Source organism: Ascidiella aspersa, chromosome 3 (assembly GCF_963924565.1).
Source record: "Ascidiella aspersa chromosome 3, kaAscAspe10.2, whole genome shotgun sequence".
Taxonomy (NCBI): domain Eukaryota; kingdom Metazoa; phylum Chordata; class Ascidiacea; order Phlebobranchia; family Ascidiidae; genus Ascidiella; species Ascidiella aspersa.
In genome coordinates, this window is record NC_139449.1 from 25,705,855 (window position 1) to 25,725,342 (window position 19,488).

Sequence of the window (19,488 nt, forward strand, 5' to 3'; positions counted from 1 at the left end):
TTTTAAAACAACTAAACAGATTGACGGACGAGAACAGAAAAATAGTGCTTATTTAATACAAAGAGACAGTTGAGGCTAAAAGTCAGCTCACTTAACTTTGTATGTTGCAAGTTTTCTGGAGTTTAAATCACACATATTATCCTATGCTATTTAACAAACAATTAACGGTAAATAACGAACCGTTCACATAATAGTAAACAGTTCAAAATTTAATCGAAATAAGCTCCAAACAGAAAAGTTACAGGTTTGACAGAAAGGAAATCAAAGTTTTAAAGATATTCAAGATTTTTCCAAATAGCTTTTAATATGTTTACAATAATAGACTTACCATACAAATCTGTTGGCTTTTTGGCAAGTTATACCATAGCACCCCGTAGCGAGAGAAAAGAAACATGACGAATAATGTTTTATTTGAAAAGAATTTCCTTTAATCGTTTGAAGGTATAGTATGCAACTTTTACAGAATTAATAACAGGTATGTCACTTTAATCACTGTAAGTCCGATTTTAGGCAGAATAGAATCGCAGTCAGGATATTTCGTTTTTGTCATGAGGGGTAAAGCCTGCATAGCCTACCTATAATGCGACTCGAGCTAACTTGATGTTAATTTTGAAGACATTTGACATTTATTTCAATTTAATGTGTTTAAATGTCGTGCTGGATTGCTAGCAAAGTTTGAAAGACCTCGATTCGGTTGCGTATGAGGTAGCACCTCTTTTGGTTGTGTGGTAAAGTTTCCAATCTGGTCCATACTGTCCGATCCGATGGTATCAGATATCGCCAGTTGAAACAAAATCAAATTTCTGCTTGTTACAGTTTATGCGTATGTAAGGCCATTTTTGCACAGCGATAATTCAAAGCATTTATAATTTTTGTACTAAACAGTTGGATTAGCTTAAAATGAGGTTCGTGAAATATTTTCTCACACCAATAGCTCGACCATCGCAGGTTGAAACGGTAACAGTACATTTTGCTGAATAGTTTTCTTAGTTTTGGTACATATCTATGTCGTTTTTCAGGCTTTGTAAGATAATGTTGACTAGCAAGCGTGACATTCACAACTGACACGCCTAGGTCCTATAATTGCTGTGCGATTATTTATTTCCGCTGATGTCATAATTCATTTAGCTAATATTGCGACTGTTTTTTGTTGTTGTTGTTTTGTCCCGTTTAAACCTTAATGATCTGTATTAACTAAATTTGCCTTGTTTGTTTAAGACAGTGTGGTCCAACTGCAGGCCCGTGGGCCAAAGTTGGCCCGCAAGCTCCGCTTTTTTGATCCGCGAACTGATGGTCAGCTTTGCTTCAATCTAGCAATATCACTTCAATTTTTGTTATTGTAATTAACAAAAAAACTTCGTAAATGATCCTTTGTGATTTCATAACTACCGTAGCTGAACAAAGGTGTCCATTTCATAAAGTTAGTATATATGCCATAGGCCAGCGGTTCTTAACCTGGCATGGTGATCTTTTGAAACAAACTAACGTACTGTTTAAATCAATGTGTCGAGCACGAGCAATTTGTTGTGTGGCCAATGCGAAAAGCCTCCTGAATTTACGGTTTAGCGCCAATTAAACTAAAAAAAATTTCGCGCTTCGCGCGACCAACAACACGCTTTACTATTTTCAAATTCTCTAAGTGACATTTAATTGAAAATTCCGAATTGCTTTTTGTTGGGGGGCGAAAGGCATTGGAAAATTACCAAAGGAGGTGCGGCTAAAAAAAGGTTAAGAACCACTGCCATATGCTATGTATAATTTCCAGCAATAAGCCTAAGAATCGCTATTTAAAAACATTGACCCGCAAGATAAAAAAAAATTGTTTTTGGCCCGCGATGAAAAGAAGTTGGACCACGCTGGTCTAAGATATTAATTGTAAATTTGGTTTACTTCAGTCAGGAAGACCTTTTGGGCCTAAAACGTAACCTATGATGTTTTAGATTTCTAGAACGTGTTTAAATGTAACGAAACTTACATGAATTATTTTAATGTTTTTAATTCGAAATAAATGAACGGCTTAAAGAATTAACGACTATAAGACGTTGGCTGACGTAAATTTCATACATGTTGTTCTTGTTATGGTTAGCAGTGCAACAAATCTTGGCCAGATCTTAAATGGTTGATTCAAAGGCAATAAAAACAAGACGTTTTATTCACTTGCCGTAAAAACCCAATTCATGTCCTGAAAGGCGTTTGGCGTAACCGATATGGCGCCCGCAAAAAATCGCTTTATTTGCTCGCAAACAAAAGGGGGCTTGGTTCGCGTGTGTCAACGTGGGTTTAGCCCAGGTCGTCGCCGAGCAAATCGCCCTCTTCGGACCACGACAGAGAATGAGAGAGAGAGTGACAGAGGGCGGGAGTGGGACATCACTCCACCCAGTATTTTGTCAGTATTCCGGACTCGCCAAGTCGCTGGCCTTTTCGTATCGCGAGGAACAAAGGGAAAATATGCACGCACGAATTGACCTGAAATATATGCTTCAATCGTCGTGTAGAATAAGGTTATGCCGGCCAAGTCGCCGCGTGTTGTTAAACGTGGCAGCGCTGGGCGTAACCCAGGTGCTTGGGCGAAACGTTTGGCAACGCCTTTGTCCGCGCTCAAGGCTCCGAATAGTCACAACAAAACGGATTTATTCCGTTATGGCCAGGGATTACGAGAAAGCCTGGTGAATTCAAATGGAGCAAGGAAACGCGTTTTCGTTATCGCAAAAGCCCTGAATGAAGTATTTTGCTGTGTGCTGAGTTACGGGACTTTTATTTTATCAGAATAAGCCGCCAGACTCATATCGATTAATCAGCTATACAGCTATTCAAGCAGGCTAGAGTGAAACAGAAAGCATTTTACGATTTGTTTGCGCGGAAGGACTAATGCGACTATAACCGTTATAACGACTCTATAAACAGATAAAAAAATGAAAATGCTTAAACGTGTTTGAAGTCTCTTTTGTTCAAGCGGTGTCGCAGTGAAGATCCGTTATCTAAATTCTAAACTATTGTTAAATGTTAGTTTTAAGAAAAAAACATGCGATTAAAAGCAATTATACGAGTTGGCAGTTCAACAACTGTAAAACTTTTCATTTTAACCTTTTAACGAACAGACGACTCCGCGGGCGTATTCTCTCGACTGTTACTTTTTTGCGATCGGCAAAACGGATTCCGAGCGCCCTCGTGTATTGTACCTCAAACGAAATTGCGGCGTAAACTGACGCTATGACGTATGGCTGCGTTTTGCGAGTTCCGCTAAAAAACCCACGCAAAATGACGCTTCTTTGTTGCAGCATTGAGCGGCGCAACTGCACATTAGGCAAACGTTTGAAAGCATGTGTTGAGGCAGCTGATGTGTAATTTGTTTTTTTTAACGAAAAATATTAGCGATTTACAGTTTGTGCGAATATGGCGTCATGTCTGTGATAGTACAAGTATAACTGGGTTGTTTAAATTTTATTGGCAGGTACAGTAAGAAAAAACCTAAAGTATTAAACTGGGTAAACTGGAGAAGTTGGTAGTGTAATATAGTGTAAGTGTGTGTAAGTGTGTAACGCTAAGGTAATACGTCGATACCCCATGTTTTTAGCACCACTGAAAATCCTAGTTCAGTGGAACTTATTTGTTAAATTCCTTGTTCTAATTTCGGTTAATGGTTACAACCCTGTTTGGCGCTTAACATTGTTTTAAAATGTTTAGTTAAATGGATTACATTTAATGGCGCCTAACCTATTTAAGCACTAAGATTAGTTTGGCCGTAAACTTACGGGGTGCGAATTGGGGGTTTCGACTCGGTGTAAAGTCTGATAGTGCTATACCGCTTAACTTGAACCAATATATGTTTTTAAGTGATAAGTACGTAATATGCAAAATAAGAAAACCCAAAGCAACAACGATCGCATTGTGGATGCGTTATACTTCGACTTGGCGAAGTGCAACTTTGGTATCGCGTTAATATTTAAGCCTCTGTTTGTGAAAAGATAAGGCAAAAATGGCAACAGGAAGCTTGTCACATAGGACATGTTCGACACACCGCAAACGTTTGTTCTAACGCCACGTTTGCGTTAACAGAGTTTGTTGACCCCGCAGTTAACTTATATACCCTCCTCTTGCTATAGCAGAGACATGGTATATGTTTGCTATATACTGATCAGCACTTTTCGATAATTTTGAGCGTCGACCAGCCTACGTGCAATAAAAGACCTGGTAACATAGATTTAACTAAGAAATAGTGATATATTCCGTTAAATGGCCCACCTCACTGCAGCGCCACTAACAAAGGGTGTGGTATGAGGCCGGTCAGCAAACATGAGTACAACCAAACAAAGGTTTGGTTGGGCATTCCTCAACCTAAAGCCTGGTTATGAGCCTTTTGTTATCGGAAATACGTCGGTTGAAAATACAGAATATCGTTTGTTCGTATATCATATAATAATACATCTAGTTTGCCATCATGTGTGTTTCATCATACGAGAACCGTTTTTTGTCACTTCGTCAAATCGCCTGTCCTCTTTGGATGTGGTCGATATTTGGCAACTGCGGTTAATATTTAACCTTTCCGTCACATACCGTCGACAAAGCCGAGAAATTAAAGCCGTTAACGAGTTGGGACCGTATCAACTTGCTGTTGTGTCTGGCGAAAGCAGATCTCGATAAAATAACGAACGTCATGATAGTTGCGTTTGGTGTAAGTTGCATCTCGCGATTTTCGAAACCAAACAGAAGAAAATTTAATGCAAACATTTTTCCCTATGAAAATATGTTTGCAATAGACATCAGTCATTTAGAAATATTAGGGTCGATTAGGAATTTTTGATACCGGTATTATAAGGACGAATAGTTAAGATTTGGGTTGAGAAAGATTTATTCCGACAACTTTTTCGATTAAAATTGTGAGAATAACGTTTCAACCAGTTTCGATAAGATAAAACTTGTATTTAAAATTTCACATCGAACGTTTCTATACCTGTAAGCTTAAAGGGTTAAGAAGTGTTGGAAATGTTGCGCATCTTAGTACAGTTCATTGAGGTTCAATTAATATCTAGAGAAGCGTCCACCGACGTTAGTGTCTGAAACAGGGACCACATGCGTATCAATGGCGTGTAAGACGAAGTAGTTGCATTGTCCGACTGACGAGTTTGCCGACAGCGCTTAGTGTCAAGTTGGCACCGCTATCATCGTAAATCAACCATTGGCCATCGCTTGTTTATCGCCTCGCTCCCTCGAGCAATCGAGAGCAATGACATCTCTCGTATCGGTGCAACTTTCAATACATGAATGGTCACGTGACCAGCGTTCGTTTCCTGGGGTGTCGCGCAGACAGGCGCCCTGGCGTACATAGATTGCATTTATATAGTTCAACGGTCAGTTTGCGAAGGCAGCGTTAGCGGTTTCAACGAAACACAGCAGCGAAACATTCACGATGGGAAATCTATTTTCTTCGCGCAGAAAAGGCTCGCGTAAATCGCGAAAACGCTGGAAAGCTTCCTATTCTTCGGGCAGCAGGGACGACCTGGTAACGATACCGACCGTTCAAGAGCGCAAGGAACAGCTCTTCCTCAGGACACCGTCGCGCGATAACTTTGAAGTCGACGACTTGGAGGACTACGTCCGCAGCAAGAGAGATACCCGACACACTACTACCATCAGAAACAGCAGCCCGGTTCAATCCAGGATGAGTGCCAAGTTCGAGGCCGACTGCATCGCAGCGCACAACAGCTACCGGCGCAAGCACGGCGTGGGCTGCCTGACTCGCAAGAGCGAGCTGTCCAGACAGGCGCAAAAGTGGGCCGACCAAATCGCCAAAGCCGATAGTCTCAAACACTCTCATGCCAAGGGCCTTGGCGAAAACGTGGCTTTCACAAGCAAGGAAAACCCGTCAGGTATTCACGCATATTTTTTTGTAATTTTCAAAGAAACTAAAATAAATAAATATGGATGGTGGCCATCTCTTTCAATTGTCGAAATATTGTCAAAATTGGCAATACTTTCTCATGTAAAAAAATCAGTATTTGTTTGGTCCTGTATTTAACAACCTGTTACCTGTAATAATTGCCCTGTAGTTCGTTTAAAATACTTAAATTAAGGCCAAAAAAGGGAGGTCACGGTGTCATACAAGTCACTGCCCATTCCATTCAGGAAAATTATCTTATTTTTTACCGCTGACATAAAAATCCATTAGGATAGCGATAGCTAAAATCCGGGTATTTAGAGTGTCTTTTTACCCGTTTATGATGTAATAACATTAATAACGGTTAGCTAGTTTTGTGTAGAGCACGAATATTTTGAGCTTTAACCAGCTCAAGTGCTGGTAGAATCCGGTCAAATGAATGTGAATAGGTTGGCTTGGGCGTAATCACCAAGTAGCTTTAGAAACTCAAACTGTGTTGTCATTTTAAATGTCATGCGTGGGAGTGGCTATTGTACAGTAAGCTGAATACTTCGTTTTACTTAGCCGCGTATGACGTTATGTATTTACACCGCACAGGATGCATAATTTAAACATTTGTAAAACCGAAGTTCTTTGCCTATCCACCTATGCTAGCCGCCTGCATTAGCAATGATCGATGAAAACCACAACCTCAAAATACAATTGATCCGAGGAAATCCAGGGTTTAACTAATATATGGATGTATAACAGCACTCGTTTGGAATACTTTACAGGAGAAGAAATCACGGCGATGTGGTACGACGAGATTAAAAAATACGACTTCCGAAAACCAGGGTTTCTGTCTGGAACAGGTAAAAATATTTAACGTTGTCTCAAATTTGCGAGCAAAACGGTTCGTACTTTGTAAACTAAGGGGTTATGGTTATGGTACCCTTTCTCTGTACTGACAGAGCACAACGTGTTCAAAACTAATTACAAACGACTAATGATAAACGTAACGGCATTTACATTGGAAGAAGAACAAAGTTAATAACATTGGCATGTGGTATTGCATTTACAGCAAACACATATATATACATATATATATATATATATATATATATATATATACCTTATTAATATGCAAACTGGTGTGACAACGGGAAGGTACTTTATCCCGAAACCATTAGCAAAAATTTCGACCAATAGCTCAATTTTATTAAAAAATACTTAAAGAAATTCTTTATTTCAACCCAAGTCGTTTGTTCAAAAGACTTAAGTCAAGTCAAGTCATTTGTCCGAAAGACTTAAGTCAAGTCAAGTCATTTTGCCCAAATGACTTAAGTCAAGTCAAGTTATTTAGAAACAATGACTTAAGTGCAATTAAGTCAAGTCATTGACTTAAGTCATTACAACACTGGTTTGAATACTTGCAAAAGTCAAATATTCGGTATATTTATTATTTTTGTAGGACACTTCACCCAAGTGGTTTGGAAAGACTCGACTTACATTGGAATTGGAATCGCAAGAGGGCGCAATGGAACGTATGTAGTGGCCAATTACGATCCCCAGGGAAACATCACCAACGCCGGTTATTTCGAGAAGAACGTGCTGCAGGGAGGAAGCAAGCCATCGAAGAGCGGGAAGTCGGGAAGAAGTTCGAAGAGAAGAGACTCCTCCTCATCCTCTTCGTCGTCTTCATCGTCGTCTTCCTCGGATGATGAAGGAAGTAGAAGACAAATAGGTGCGACATTAAGTTCGACTTGCTTATTATCGACTTTTCGCAAGTGAACGTCGTTGACTGAGAGCAGTTATTTGGTCATTTTGACACGAAATATTTGATATTTTACTTTCATAATTATACCATTATTAAATTGATCGTGCATCAAAGAAATGTATTTAAGTTCACTTGAAACCGGGTGATTTTTAATATTAGTACAGTAAATAAAAACAAATCACTAGCATTTTATGCATCACAGTAAAAAAGGGTGGAGATTCTGGGACTAAAACAGAGACCAAGGTACAAACCGAAGTGGAAGAATTCACCGACGAAAAGGGTAAGCTTTTAAAACTAACGGCAAAATAGCAAAGCTAGCAATTCTTTTAAAAGTATTTCGTAAAAAATAAAATTTCATGTATTCTCAATAGAATGTCCGAGTTTACCATTAAGTATTAAATAATAAAAACTGTTGAGTATTTACTAATTTTACTCAATACCTTGTACAACAAATGGGCAAAAAATAATCATACTATAAAATAAATACTTGACTAGTAAGTTGGAAACAACTTAACAAAATCAAATGGGAGTCACATTATATCAATAAATTCCTAAATAATCTTAACAATACAGCAATAGTTGAACGTTTCTGCAAGCTATTAAGAAGAGCTGACTGGCGTGTCATTAAAATATAAAAAACGTAGGTTATGTCTACTCCGATATTATTATTTCTTATGTGATAAACATTTCCAAAGGTCGGAAAGCGCGCCGGACAACTAAGACCACAATCACTACAACTACTAAGGGAGGATCGAAGTCAACATCGACTAAAAAGGAAGTCAACACGGAGTACATCAACTCAGGTTTAGACTAACGCAAACATATATAATCCCATGTTACTTTAAGGAAAAAAAATCAAATGTTTTTTTTTTGTTGTCAAATGGTGACAATGTCTTGTGAAACGTTTGCTGGCCGGACAAAAAAGTGGCCGGACAAAATATTGGTTTTAAGTTTTCGGGCAAATCAGACGCGCGCTGTTCACTTCTACTTTTTTCATTCTAGAAATTCGACAACTTATTTAAGGGGGAAAAATGAAATAAATTGTTAGAACTGAACATTTTTGTTTGTTGATAGCTTGTGCTTGGTCAAATAGATTAATATCATCGATTAAAATTCGACTTAATTGCTCATGACTTCCGAGGTCGTTACCCCTGGGACAAACTACATCTCCTTCCTACTGCATATGCTCTTTATGCGGTCGAGCGACGACGTCAATAATTATGTATAAATAACCGCGACTCCAGAACGTTCCAGCAAGCGCGATGCAGCAGTTTATACTTGGCGAGTTGCCTGGCCGTATTCACTTACTGCAAATGCCAACGTAAACAGGTTTAGACAGAAATTGCGACAGGCAAAAATAATGCGATTTTCTAACTCCGTACTGTTGAGAAAAGGCGACGAGCTGATTGCGATAGGTATAATATTTTATCCTGCTCCTGTTTATTTGACGCTCTTAAATCTGTGTTAGCCCTTTCGTTTAAAAGTTATCTAAGACTGATTTGACATGAAAAGCATAAAGTTGACTTGGTATTATGTAACTAGTTCCCAGGATTCTGCTTTTGCATTGTCTAACTCAATATGAGTGCTAATTTTCCTGCTTCCTGTTAGTCAAATCAACTGCCACCAACCAAAACGGAATACAATATAAAAACCGACAGCTGCAGTATCATTTGTAACAAAACGTATACCTTTTTGCACAAAATTGATCGTTTCTCAGTTAGATAAACACTTACATTTAGCAACCAATACCCGCGGGTTAAATATCAACGTATAGATTTGAAGAAGTGACCAACCTATATAGATCAGATCTGTAGGTAAAACTATTGGCCTGATGATCCGTAGTCCAATGAGTTTATCATGGGTTAAATTTCCAAAATATTTTACAGGCGACTCCCGAAAGCTGAATGACGACATGGGGGCGATGAAAATCAAGGACAAAAGCAAGGATGGATGCGGAAGCTCTTCCTATTCTTCCGGCAAAAACCATCTGAGCTCGAGCGAGATTCGAAAGTTCCAGGACGACTGCATTGACCGCCACAACGAACTGCGAAAAAAGCACGGCGTCCCCAAGTAGGTTTCTATTTCTGCCGCCTTCGGCGCGTGGAAAGATTACGATCGAAGCCCCCTGTGTTGCTGCGAATCCGAATGATATGAAATCTTGTAAATTATGAGACTTTGGTTATCATAAAATACCTCTGTTTAAATTATTTTTGGATACAACTTAAACCAGACTGACTTGACTTAACGTTGAAATTTTTCTATTAAAAGCTTTTTGTACTTTTTGTAAGACTCGGTATTTTGTTGTCACGTTTCCTATTTGAAATTTGTAAAATGCTGCGACAAAGCTTACGAAAACCGTTCCGCAGCTTTTAAGGTAATAAAGGGCTTTCCTGTTTGCTGCATTTAGTGACATTTGCAAAATATAGAAGTTACTCATGGAGAGGGATGATTTTTTTAATTCAAAACTGGACAGCAAGTGTCCATGTAATTTATGTATCAAACAAGATGTGGTGTGACTTCCTAGCTCTCTGTTTGAAAACCTGACCTGTCTTCAGCGTACATTGCATATTAGTAAATAATTAATCTGGTTTAGATTGAAGCGCTCATCCAAACTGCATGACAAAGCTCAGAAGTGGGCAGAGAATTTGGTAAAACTGGGAAAGCTAAAGCACAGCGGGGAGGCAGACCTTGGCGAAAATGTGGCTTATAAATATTCGTCTGACAAACGCGTATTCGGAGGTGAATCTTAGTAAACTTACAAATTTGTATTTTAAATTTATTTTATAGTATTGCTATATTAAACATGCGAAAGCGAAGATACTTTATTTGTTCGTTTTGTCTATAAAGGCATACTTTTATTTCATGAAAACAAGTATACGCTACAACATGTCTCTACTGAGCGTGGAATTATTATTTAGATTCGAATTCGCTTTACAGAAATGCATTTTTATTTTAAATTGAAATATTCCTTTTGTTCACAGGGGATGAAATAGCGGACATGTGGTACGACGAAATTCAAAATTACGACTTTGGCAAGCCGGGATTCTCTTCCAACACTGGTAAACAAATTAATCCGCACGCGAACCTGGACTTTTTTATCAAAGGGAAACATGCAGATCGAAATTTCATCGTGTTATATTTCCGAAAGTATACAAGATATCGATCAGAATTTTTACACATTGCTCCAAGCAACCTAACTTAGCCAGCAATCAGACTTTTATGGTCGATATCTTACTGTAGGATATATCACACGATGAAATTTCGAGCTGCATGCTTCCTTTTGGTAACCCTTCTCACCCTTGCCTGTTTACAGGTCACTTCACCCAAGTGGTGTGGGAGGACAGCAAGGAGATTGGGGTGGGTGCGGCGACCGACGGAAAGGGTACGCTCTACGCCGTCGCCAACTACTCGCCGGCTGGCAACTTCAGGGGAAAGTTCGACGTGAACGTAAGAAACCTGAGAAAGTAGGCAACAGATCAAGAAGGAAACAACGCTCTGACGACGACGATAGGAAATAAAATCAGATATTATTTGAAATGCATTATATATCGATTTATTGTAGCCATCCATTTTGTCCTGTGTTATACATATGTGTGCTAATTGTTTTTGATGCTGTTCCAGCTGTTTTCTTATTTCTTCAATTTTTCGACCAATTTGGCTTTTAAAGTTGGATTACCCTTTAAAATGTTTCTTCACATATTTCGCTTTGCTGAGTAATTTTGGCGTCCACAACTGAAAAATGCGTTTTTCCTTTGCGAGGCTGTAATACATTCCACTGCGTAATCCAGTTATGCAATAAAATGAAAACTAAGGTGTCGATTTTATACGTACCTCGCCATCCTTAATAAATTGTTGTGAGTAAATAAAAGACAGACTTCATTTGCGGCAACTTGAAAAATTGACAGATACTTAATAGCATCAGGGGTGGGAAATTATTTTTAACCGCGGGCCGTATAAGAAACTTAAAATGTTGTGGCGGGCTGGTCAAAAATAAGATCTGAAATACACACAATAAATAACGTCATATCCGACGCTATAAAACAAATAAGCTAACGAACTTGTTATTACGTTGGGAGTTGTGCGCAAATGTGCAATTTAAGTCGAATTTAAAAGAAAGAAAAAGTTGCCACTATAGGCGCGTTAACCAAAGAATTAAAGTTAAAATACGTAAATATTTCGCGACGGTATAAATCGGGAGAAAAACACACAACATGGCATTAAATAAATTAGGTTAACAAAATGTGAATCGGCATGTTTATAGTTTAGAAAACGGCCGGTATTTCGTTTATATTTTAAAGACGGAATACATTTGACCGAAGCGCAAAAAATATACAACTATTAGGCTACAAGTTTGGTAAAGTTTCGTTAGGAAACGGCTACAGTGTGGAGAACGCTTTTTGTGTGTAACGATGCCTGAAAATCTCGTTGAACTTATGAGAAAGACAGAAGAAATTGGCGCGTAAAGCGAAAACAATTTTCATTTTAGTATTTAAAACAGGCTAAAAAAAAGTTTGGTGGGGTCATGACTAGATCCGTCCCTGGAAAGAGTGTTTACTATACAACCAAGCATGTAGAAACTCGCCCTTGGTTTCGCTTAGCCTATGTATTTTAAGAGAAAAAAGCCGCGGATCGGATTAAATCGCTTGGCGGGCCGCTTTAACTTTTATATTTTGTTTCAGGTTACGAAACAAGCGGTGATATTTTTTGTATTTTTATTTTTCAATCAATATCTTGAAAAAATATAAGGGTATCATTTTCTGTTTAGAATTATTTTTGGAGGCCCCATTTTTGTCGCTGGGGCTTAAGCCTAAGACAAGTGGACCCAATGGTGTACAAGGTATAGCTCAAAGAAATTAATATTTGTCGTCTGGATTTTCAAACTTCCATTTTTCGTCGATTTCTGCAATTCGTTTCCAAAATGTTAAGCAACAAAGACTATAGACCTGGTAACAATTGAATAGGATACGATATCATTCTTTAAGTTGCATAACAATACGATATCATCCTGTAAATTGCCAGCGGTGATGACCACTTTTCTTGAGTCGTTTCCACTATCCACGGACTCACATAACAACTAGTGGTCCGTGCTCATGTTAACGACAAACGTTACAGTGTTTTTTGTTTTTTTTTAAGTTACAGAACGTCGCACGGGAGGTTCCTAAACTAAAATCATGAAAAATACAAATTTGAGTATAACTATATTTAAATGTTTAAGTTAGTGAACACCGGACAGCATGCTTTTTGACCCACTTGTGGGCGGTAGAGATACCACATGATAAAAACCTGTCCAAGAGCATTGTAACACAATGTTATCATTGTAACACAATGTGATCAAACTTAATTCTATTATATTTTTCAGTCGCAAGGGGTCACTAAAGTGTTATAAGACAGCCAACATATCACGTTTTGTAGAAGGTAAGGTATCAAAAGCTGGCTGATTATTTCCTTCATACATTACAATGTCCAGAGTACACGAGATTTACAATAAATTAGCTATATTTAGTGTATGATAAACTTAATTTATGGAATGAAGGGCGAGTGATTTAGTTCAATTTTAGCCGGATAATCAAAAAAGCGATAATAAATAAACTTTTGAGACTAATTAATAAGCCAAATAGTCATGGAAGTCAACGTCCTTTTTGTGTATTTGCCTAATAATCTTAACTGAATTCATGAAGTTTTTGCGTCAAGGATGACCAAAGATTTAAAATTGAATTTTAGCTGTGCGCAAATAACAGTAAGTTTTTTTATAAATAAGGATTTGAAACGTATAAAAAATAATACCTAGGTTAATAAACCTTGTTACGTGAAGAGGTTATCAAAAGTAACTACACACAGATTCGTATTTACCTTAGACACCCCGGACCGCAACAAAAGGTTTCTATTTGATCAAAAATAATGTCACCATGTCCTGTTTCGGGACCAGGATGTGAAAGCCCCCCTGATGAATACAAAATAAACCTTTCCTGTCCTCAAATAAATATATATGAATTGGTCCGTTTAGTTGGCGCCAGGCACAGAGGGAAGTAATCATGTCTCGAAAATACATTTTTCAAACACTTCCTTGATTCTACAACAGAGCAACTGAATTAGGCCTATGCTTTTTTTACTCATGTTTTGTCAGTTTACGGGTTAGTCTATTTACTGTACAATCCTACCAAAGCCGTGCCAATAAATATTTATTATGAGTGAATGTTGTATTTTCGTTGGGAGGAGGGTATCAGAACTTTTTATTGTATTTTTATAGAGTTAAATGCAGTTGTTTAGCAGTACAAGTGTTATTTTCCCTATGGGCGGTTAATACGTGGGACTAGGCTACTTTGGAATAAACGTTTTTTTATTCACATAAACGGGGAAACACAATTTTTGCGAGCTGGTCAAAATATGACACATTCAGCATAAACAAGCGCAAGGATACTTAGCTATGATTTGGCTGGTTATTCATAAACGAATTGCAGCGAAACCATTCAGTTCCATTTAAATATTTGTTGTATGATGCAAGTTTAGGCGTGGTATCACATCTGACAAACTGAAAAAATTGCAAACGCCGTCCGTTTCAATGTTTGTTTTTTTCTCTGGCAACACACACGGGCGCAAGCCTTTATCCGAACCGAAAATTTACCAAATAACTAATTGGTGGCATGAACGGTTGACTGTGTAAAGCGCCAACTACGTTTTTACTAATCACTTCCTTCCCGTCGAGTTCAGTTTTCTGGTACTTGATTTGCTACTGAGCAATTAAGTCGGATCAATTTCGCTTCTACAAAACACAGAGCGCAAAACCGCCCTGTCGAACGAAGCGCAAACGTAAAAGGCGCTTTCGAAAAAACACCGCAGTCACCAGCTGCAGAGAATTGAAAAGACCTGGGTCTCGCCGTGCAGCTGTTATCGAGGTTTCGCTTTGTGCATGCGCGGCAGGGTATAAGCACGTGATAACACGCAGCGGACAACTGGTTCAAGGACACCAACGTCGCGAAGTGTTATAATAGTAGCGATTCGCCTCAAATGCATGTGACTTTTGCCATTGTGTTCTTAAATCATCGTTGCTGAGTCATTAGTGTTTGTAGCACAAGATACAGGGACTTCAGCAACGCTGCACTGTACAGTGTACCGTTTATTAAGTTTATGCTTAAAACAACGCTGCACTGTACAGTTTATTAAGTTTATCGAATAAACGATTTTGAAAGAGAAAGATTAGAACGCAAAGTCGTCTAATGGCAAATTGTAAATACTTCGTTGTAACAAATTATTCAGGATTGTCAAAGAAGCAAATTCTGTTTTCATCATGATAAGTCGATTTCGTCGAGTTTCGATGTCGACGTCATAATTTTCTTTTCACTTCTAATGTCATTTTGGGATTAAGTATTTACTTATCGAACTATGTATGCATTCTGTTCCCTAAGCATGTGTCATTTGGGGGTAAACTAATTATTTTTGAAGTATGTCTGCCTTGTGTTTCCTAAGCATGATTTTATTCAAGCTTGAATTCACAAGCGCCTTTTTCTCGTGATTATAAGGCTGCCTAAATTAGTCACGTGTATACGTCAACAACGAAAACAAGAGACGAATGTTGTTTTGTTCACAATGCAGCCTTAGTTTTGCTGTGACTGACTTCTGAACATAAGGCGAGCTAACTGGAAGTAAAAAGCGTACCGAGACAAAGGAATATGAGAATCGAAACCAACTTGTGCGCACAAGGTTAGTAAAACTCTGTAAAATAATTTGACGAAATTCAACACAGCTTGCTTGTTTCGGTTTGTTGTTTAGCACTTAAACTCGATTTTAACGACTGTTGAACGTGTGATACCACGACACTTTAACTTTAACCGCGGTATATCACGCCAAAAAGCTAAAACCTAGACCAGGGGTGTTCAAATTATTTCTGCCATGATCCACCACAGTCAAACCTAACAACATGATGATCCACCAAATTCGAATAGTAAACATATTAGACACGCTTTAATTTTTATGGTGCTTTATTTTTGTAAACGCGATAACTTATTAGTTAATCTTGTTTAGTATTTGTTAACCTTTCGAAGTCAGGGTGCTCGTGGCGAGCGAAGCGAGCGCGATTTTTTTAGGTATACCGGCATTCCTTTTTAAATTTCTTGCAAGTTTTTATTACATTGCCGAAAATACAAAATGTTAAAAAATATATGTCCAATATTTTTGAATGCGTTTTCCATTAACGGTAGCGAAGCGCTGATGTTCAAAAGACCGCATCTAGTTCAAAAGACCGCGTCAAAACGTAAACAGGCCGGACGTAGAAAAATGATTCGCGCAAAGCGGGAAAATTTTTCGCAATTACGTAGTTAAAATAGTCCAAAAGTATTTGAAATGGACTCGTATCTAGTTTGTTAAAGAGGCGGCGGACCGAATGAATTACATTGGCGGGGCGCATCCGGCCCGCGGGCCGTAGGTTGCCGACACCTGCTTTAGACTATAGGTCTTACAATAGCATCGAAAAGGCTTTACTGGTATCCTCAAACGCTCACAAAGATTAGCATTTGGGAGTCTCGTTCTATGCTTAATTTTTTAGAAAATTCATTAACACTGACAATTGGTATTCACATGAGACACTGTAGAAAGTTTATTTTTTTAAGACTACATTAGAAGATCCGCACAAAACGCTGAAAAGATCCGGAACCGGATCGCGATTCGCCATTTGAACATGACCGACCTAGACCATTCACGATTATTGAGTTCGTGAGCGTGTGTGACATATTTCTTCTGTATTGCAGATGAGAGAACCGCCTTTCAAGCCCAATGCGTCCACCAGCACAACATTCTGAGACGATTCCACGGCGCCGATCCGTAAGAATTTTTGCTATTTTGTTTACTGGGAAAATAACGTTACAATAGGGCCACAGCTATGCTAATGTCACAGTGCTTGATAGTTCAAAGCACGTCTTTTCAAATTTGTAACCTGCGAACCCTTTTTTATTACCCTACTAAACTTTCCACCCTTGGTAATGGAATGAGCAACTTATAGCTTAAGATTATGTTTTATCAGCTTTTATATTTGCAAATCGAAAGGAAATGCTCAGGTAACATTACATACACATAAAACTAGTCGCGTCCTCAAATTCGGAAAGTCCTGCTCAAAGATATCCAATTCGACATGATTTGTTTGTTGTTCAGATTAAAAATCAGTCAAAGGCTCACGGAAGAGGCGCAAGAGCACGCCGACCAACTTGTGAGCTGCAGAATGGACGCCACACAGGCCTCTGAGCACACTGTTTGTCACGTGATCGCACGATCCATATCTGGTAAGGCGACGATTTAAATTATTGAACACTCTATATTTGTGCCCCAAGCTTCGGGTAGAGTTGAATAAGCGCATTGTGTCACCATCGTGCAACCTTAGGCTTGGTTACATGCTAAATCGTTTTGTTTCCTATTAACAGATATAAAAATAGCTTGCCGGAACGCTTTATTTAAGAACTATATATCAGTGTTATTAAATTTGCCTGCGATTTACCAGAATAAAGTTAAAGTAACTATTTTATCAGTTTTGGGGTTACAACCAATTGGCTAGCAGCTCGTTACCACTATAATATGTCGTTTAATCAATTTCCTTATTACAATCGATGTCCTGAAAACTCAACTGGGCAAAATACGGCCCGCGGGACGGGTCCGCTCCGCCTAGCAATTTAGTCCGTCCTTATTTTTTTAATGTTTACTATAAAGAGAGTAAGGCACATAAGTAAAATCAAACATGTCATTGTTTGGTTATATCATATACAATTATACATACCCCACTCATATACCAGAGAATAATTGAAGTATGTCGGCCCAAGCAGTATGTTAAAGCCGTTTGAGAGAGTGTCCCGATTCACATTGTTTTTTTCAACGAATTTTAACGAATTTATACCGCAATATGACCATTGAACCGTAAGCAACACATCAACTTAAAACTCGAATAAATTAAACGCATTGTAAGTTTTTTGAGCTTCATGCGAACTTTTTACGTGTTATTTTAACAGTCGTAAATCTGTTTAACAAATGCCCCCCGCAATTAGGTAAATGCTAATATTTCGAATGTGCATATTGTATGCTCGATGCGTCACCCCTTTTAAATCCAAATTAAAGTATATATAGTCGCATATTTTTGGCCCGCTTTCGTTTATATTTACTAGTTCAACATAATAGCAGTTTTCTTAAGCTTACTCATTTCAAATTATCACATTACGACGTATCCTGTGAAGTTTATTTAGAAGAAAGGTTTTTTAAAAAGAATCCTCGATCCGCCTCTGACCTTCAACTTGTCAAATAATGCTATAAAAATTTTGAAAAGAGTTAGAACTCATATTGTGATATTTGAGATGCTCTTTTTCACCGCCACAATATTTTTTTCATTTGGTCCGCAGCAAAAAATAATTGCCTATACCACTGCCTAAAAAGATCGATTTTAGTTTGTGTCTTTAACCAAAAATTTTGTTTAAACGGCGATCGTAGTCATCCAGTGACAGTGTACATTCCTAGCGCCCATCGATTTTTCAACGGGCACCAAATAATAATTTGTTTTTATCGCAGCCGAGGAAATTACCGACATGTGGTATTCGGAAAGTTCTAAAGTAAACTTTTGCAATCCTGTTATCGACGACCTGACATGTAAGTCTATTAAACGGCTTTCTTTTAATTTATTTTACATATTTGCCAATGATGGCAAATAGGCAAGCCTGATATTAGTAGCAGGTTACCCCTACAAGGCAAAAAAATACACTTCATCCACCCTATGAGTAAAAATTCTCATTTGAAGCACTTCAAATATTCAAAACAGCATATGGTTAATCAAATCATGTTGTGTTTTGTGGTATATTTTACTTGAAATCAAACGGATATTTCCAATAAGGCACGCTAAATGACGACAAAAAACAAGAGAATATATAAACCGTATGGAAAACATTTTAAATTGCTAACACATCGGCATTCTTGTCACAACTTCTGTGGTTATATTATCAGCTATGTTGTGATGTTTTGTAAACCAGTGCTCTTCCAATGACACACGCGGATTGCCCTGTTGTACTTCGTGCTACAGGACCCACTATTTCCTTTCATCAAACAGTATACCGGATTACGTATGTAAACAAAACGTATCATCACCGGGCTGCCAACGCACCGCGGACCCCCGGGCCTCGAGTGGGAACAACATTTCCTCTAAATGAATTGTAAATTTGCCTTGCTCGCAGCCCGCTTCACTCAGATGATCTGGAAGGGAAGCAGAGAGATCGGAGTGGGGATCGGCCGCGGTTCGAACGGGCACTTTTACGTCGTGGCCGCTTATTCTCCCGTCGGAAACGATCCGCACGTGGCCAAACTCAACCTGAGTCCGCCGCGAAATTGGTGAATACCGAAGATGACACAACGAGTCGGCGCTTGGCGCTTTTTGCTATAGGCCAACACGATTTCGCGTGACAACTCGGTTCCGCGTCATCCGCTGGCTCATATCGGTGTCTTGCTCGCGCGGCCGAATCAAAGACTGTGTTTTTGTCTTCGTTTATGTTCACTACGATTTCCGCTCGGCATAAGCACTGTGACTGATGATGCGTCACCGCGAATAATCCACAGCGAATCTAACGCTCGTGAGTGTGTGTGTAAACGCCTTTCCGCGTGGTCGGGGCCTATAGTGTGCACCATTTGACTGTAATTCGTAATGAAATGATGAAATAATCAGACGGCGCTCGGCTTTCGGGTGCATTTCGCGCATCGTAAAGTAAGTTTAACGTGAAATGCGCCTCGATATAAGGCAAAGTAAGATTGTCCGATAATGTCTTGCGCGTCGACACTACTGCAATCTTTTATGCGTGGTGTTGTGTCTTAATAAATATCGTCGGTGACTGGACAACACGACTGA

At 38.7% G+C, this 19,488-nt stretch overlaps 2 protein-coding genes across 2 annotated transcripts; both read left to right on the top strand.

Moving 5' to 3' along the window:
- The first annotated feature begins 3,466 nt into the window (after positions 1-3,466).
- Positions 3,467-11,446, top strand: LOC146161139 (uncharacterized). Its single transcript, XM_083384182.1, has 9 exons — positions 3,467-5,867; positions 6,649-6,726; positions 7,326-7,598; positions 7,834-7,911; positions 8,327-8,434; positions 9,518-9,701; positions 10,225-10,370; positions 10,613-10,690; positions 10,945-11,446. Exons 1-9 carry the CDS (start codon positions 5,408-5,410, stop codon positions 11,097-11,099), a joined length of 1,560 nt encoding a protein of 519 aa, XP_083240308.1. The 5' UTR covers positions 3,467-5,407; the 3' UTR covers positions 11,100-11,446.
- A 3,163-nt stretch (positions 11,447-14,609) lies between these two features.
- Positions 14,610-19,476, top strand: LOC146161140 (Golgi-associated plant pathogenesis-related protein 1-like). The gene is made up of 5 exons (XM_083383868.1): positions 14,610-15,329; positions 16,373-16,445; positions 16,773-16,900; positions 18,168-18,245; positions 18,824-19,476. Exons 1-5 carry the CDS (start codon positions 15,299-15,301, stop codon positions 18,979-18,981), a joined length of 468 nt encoding a protein of 155 aa, XP_083239994.1. The 5' UTR covers positions 14,610-15,298; the 3' UTR covers positions 18,982-19,476.
- The last annotated feature ends 12 nt before the right edge of the window (positions 19,477-19,488 follow it).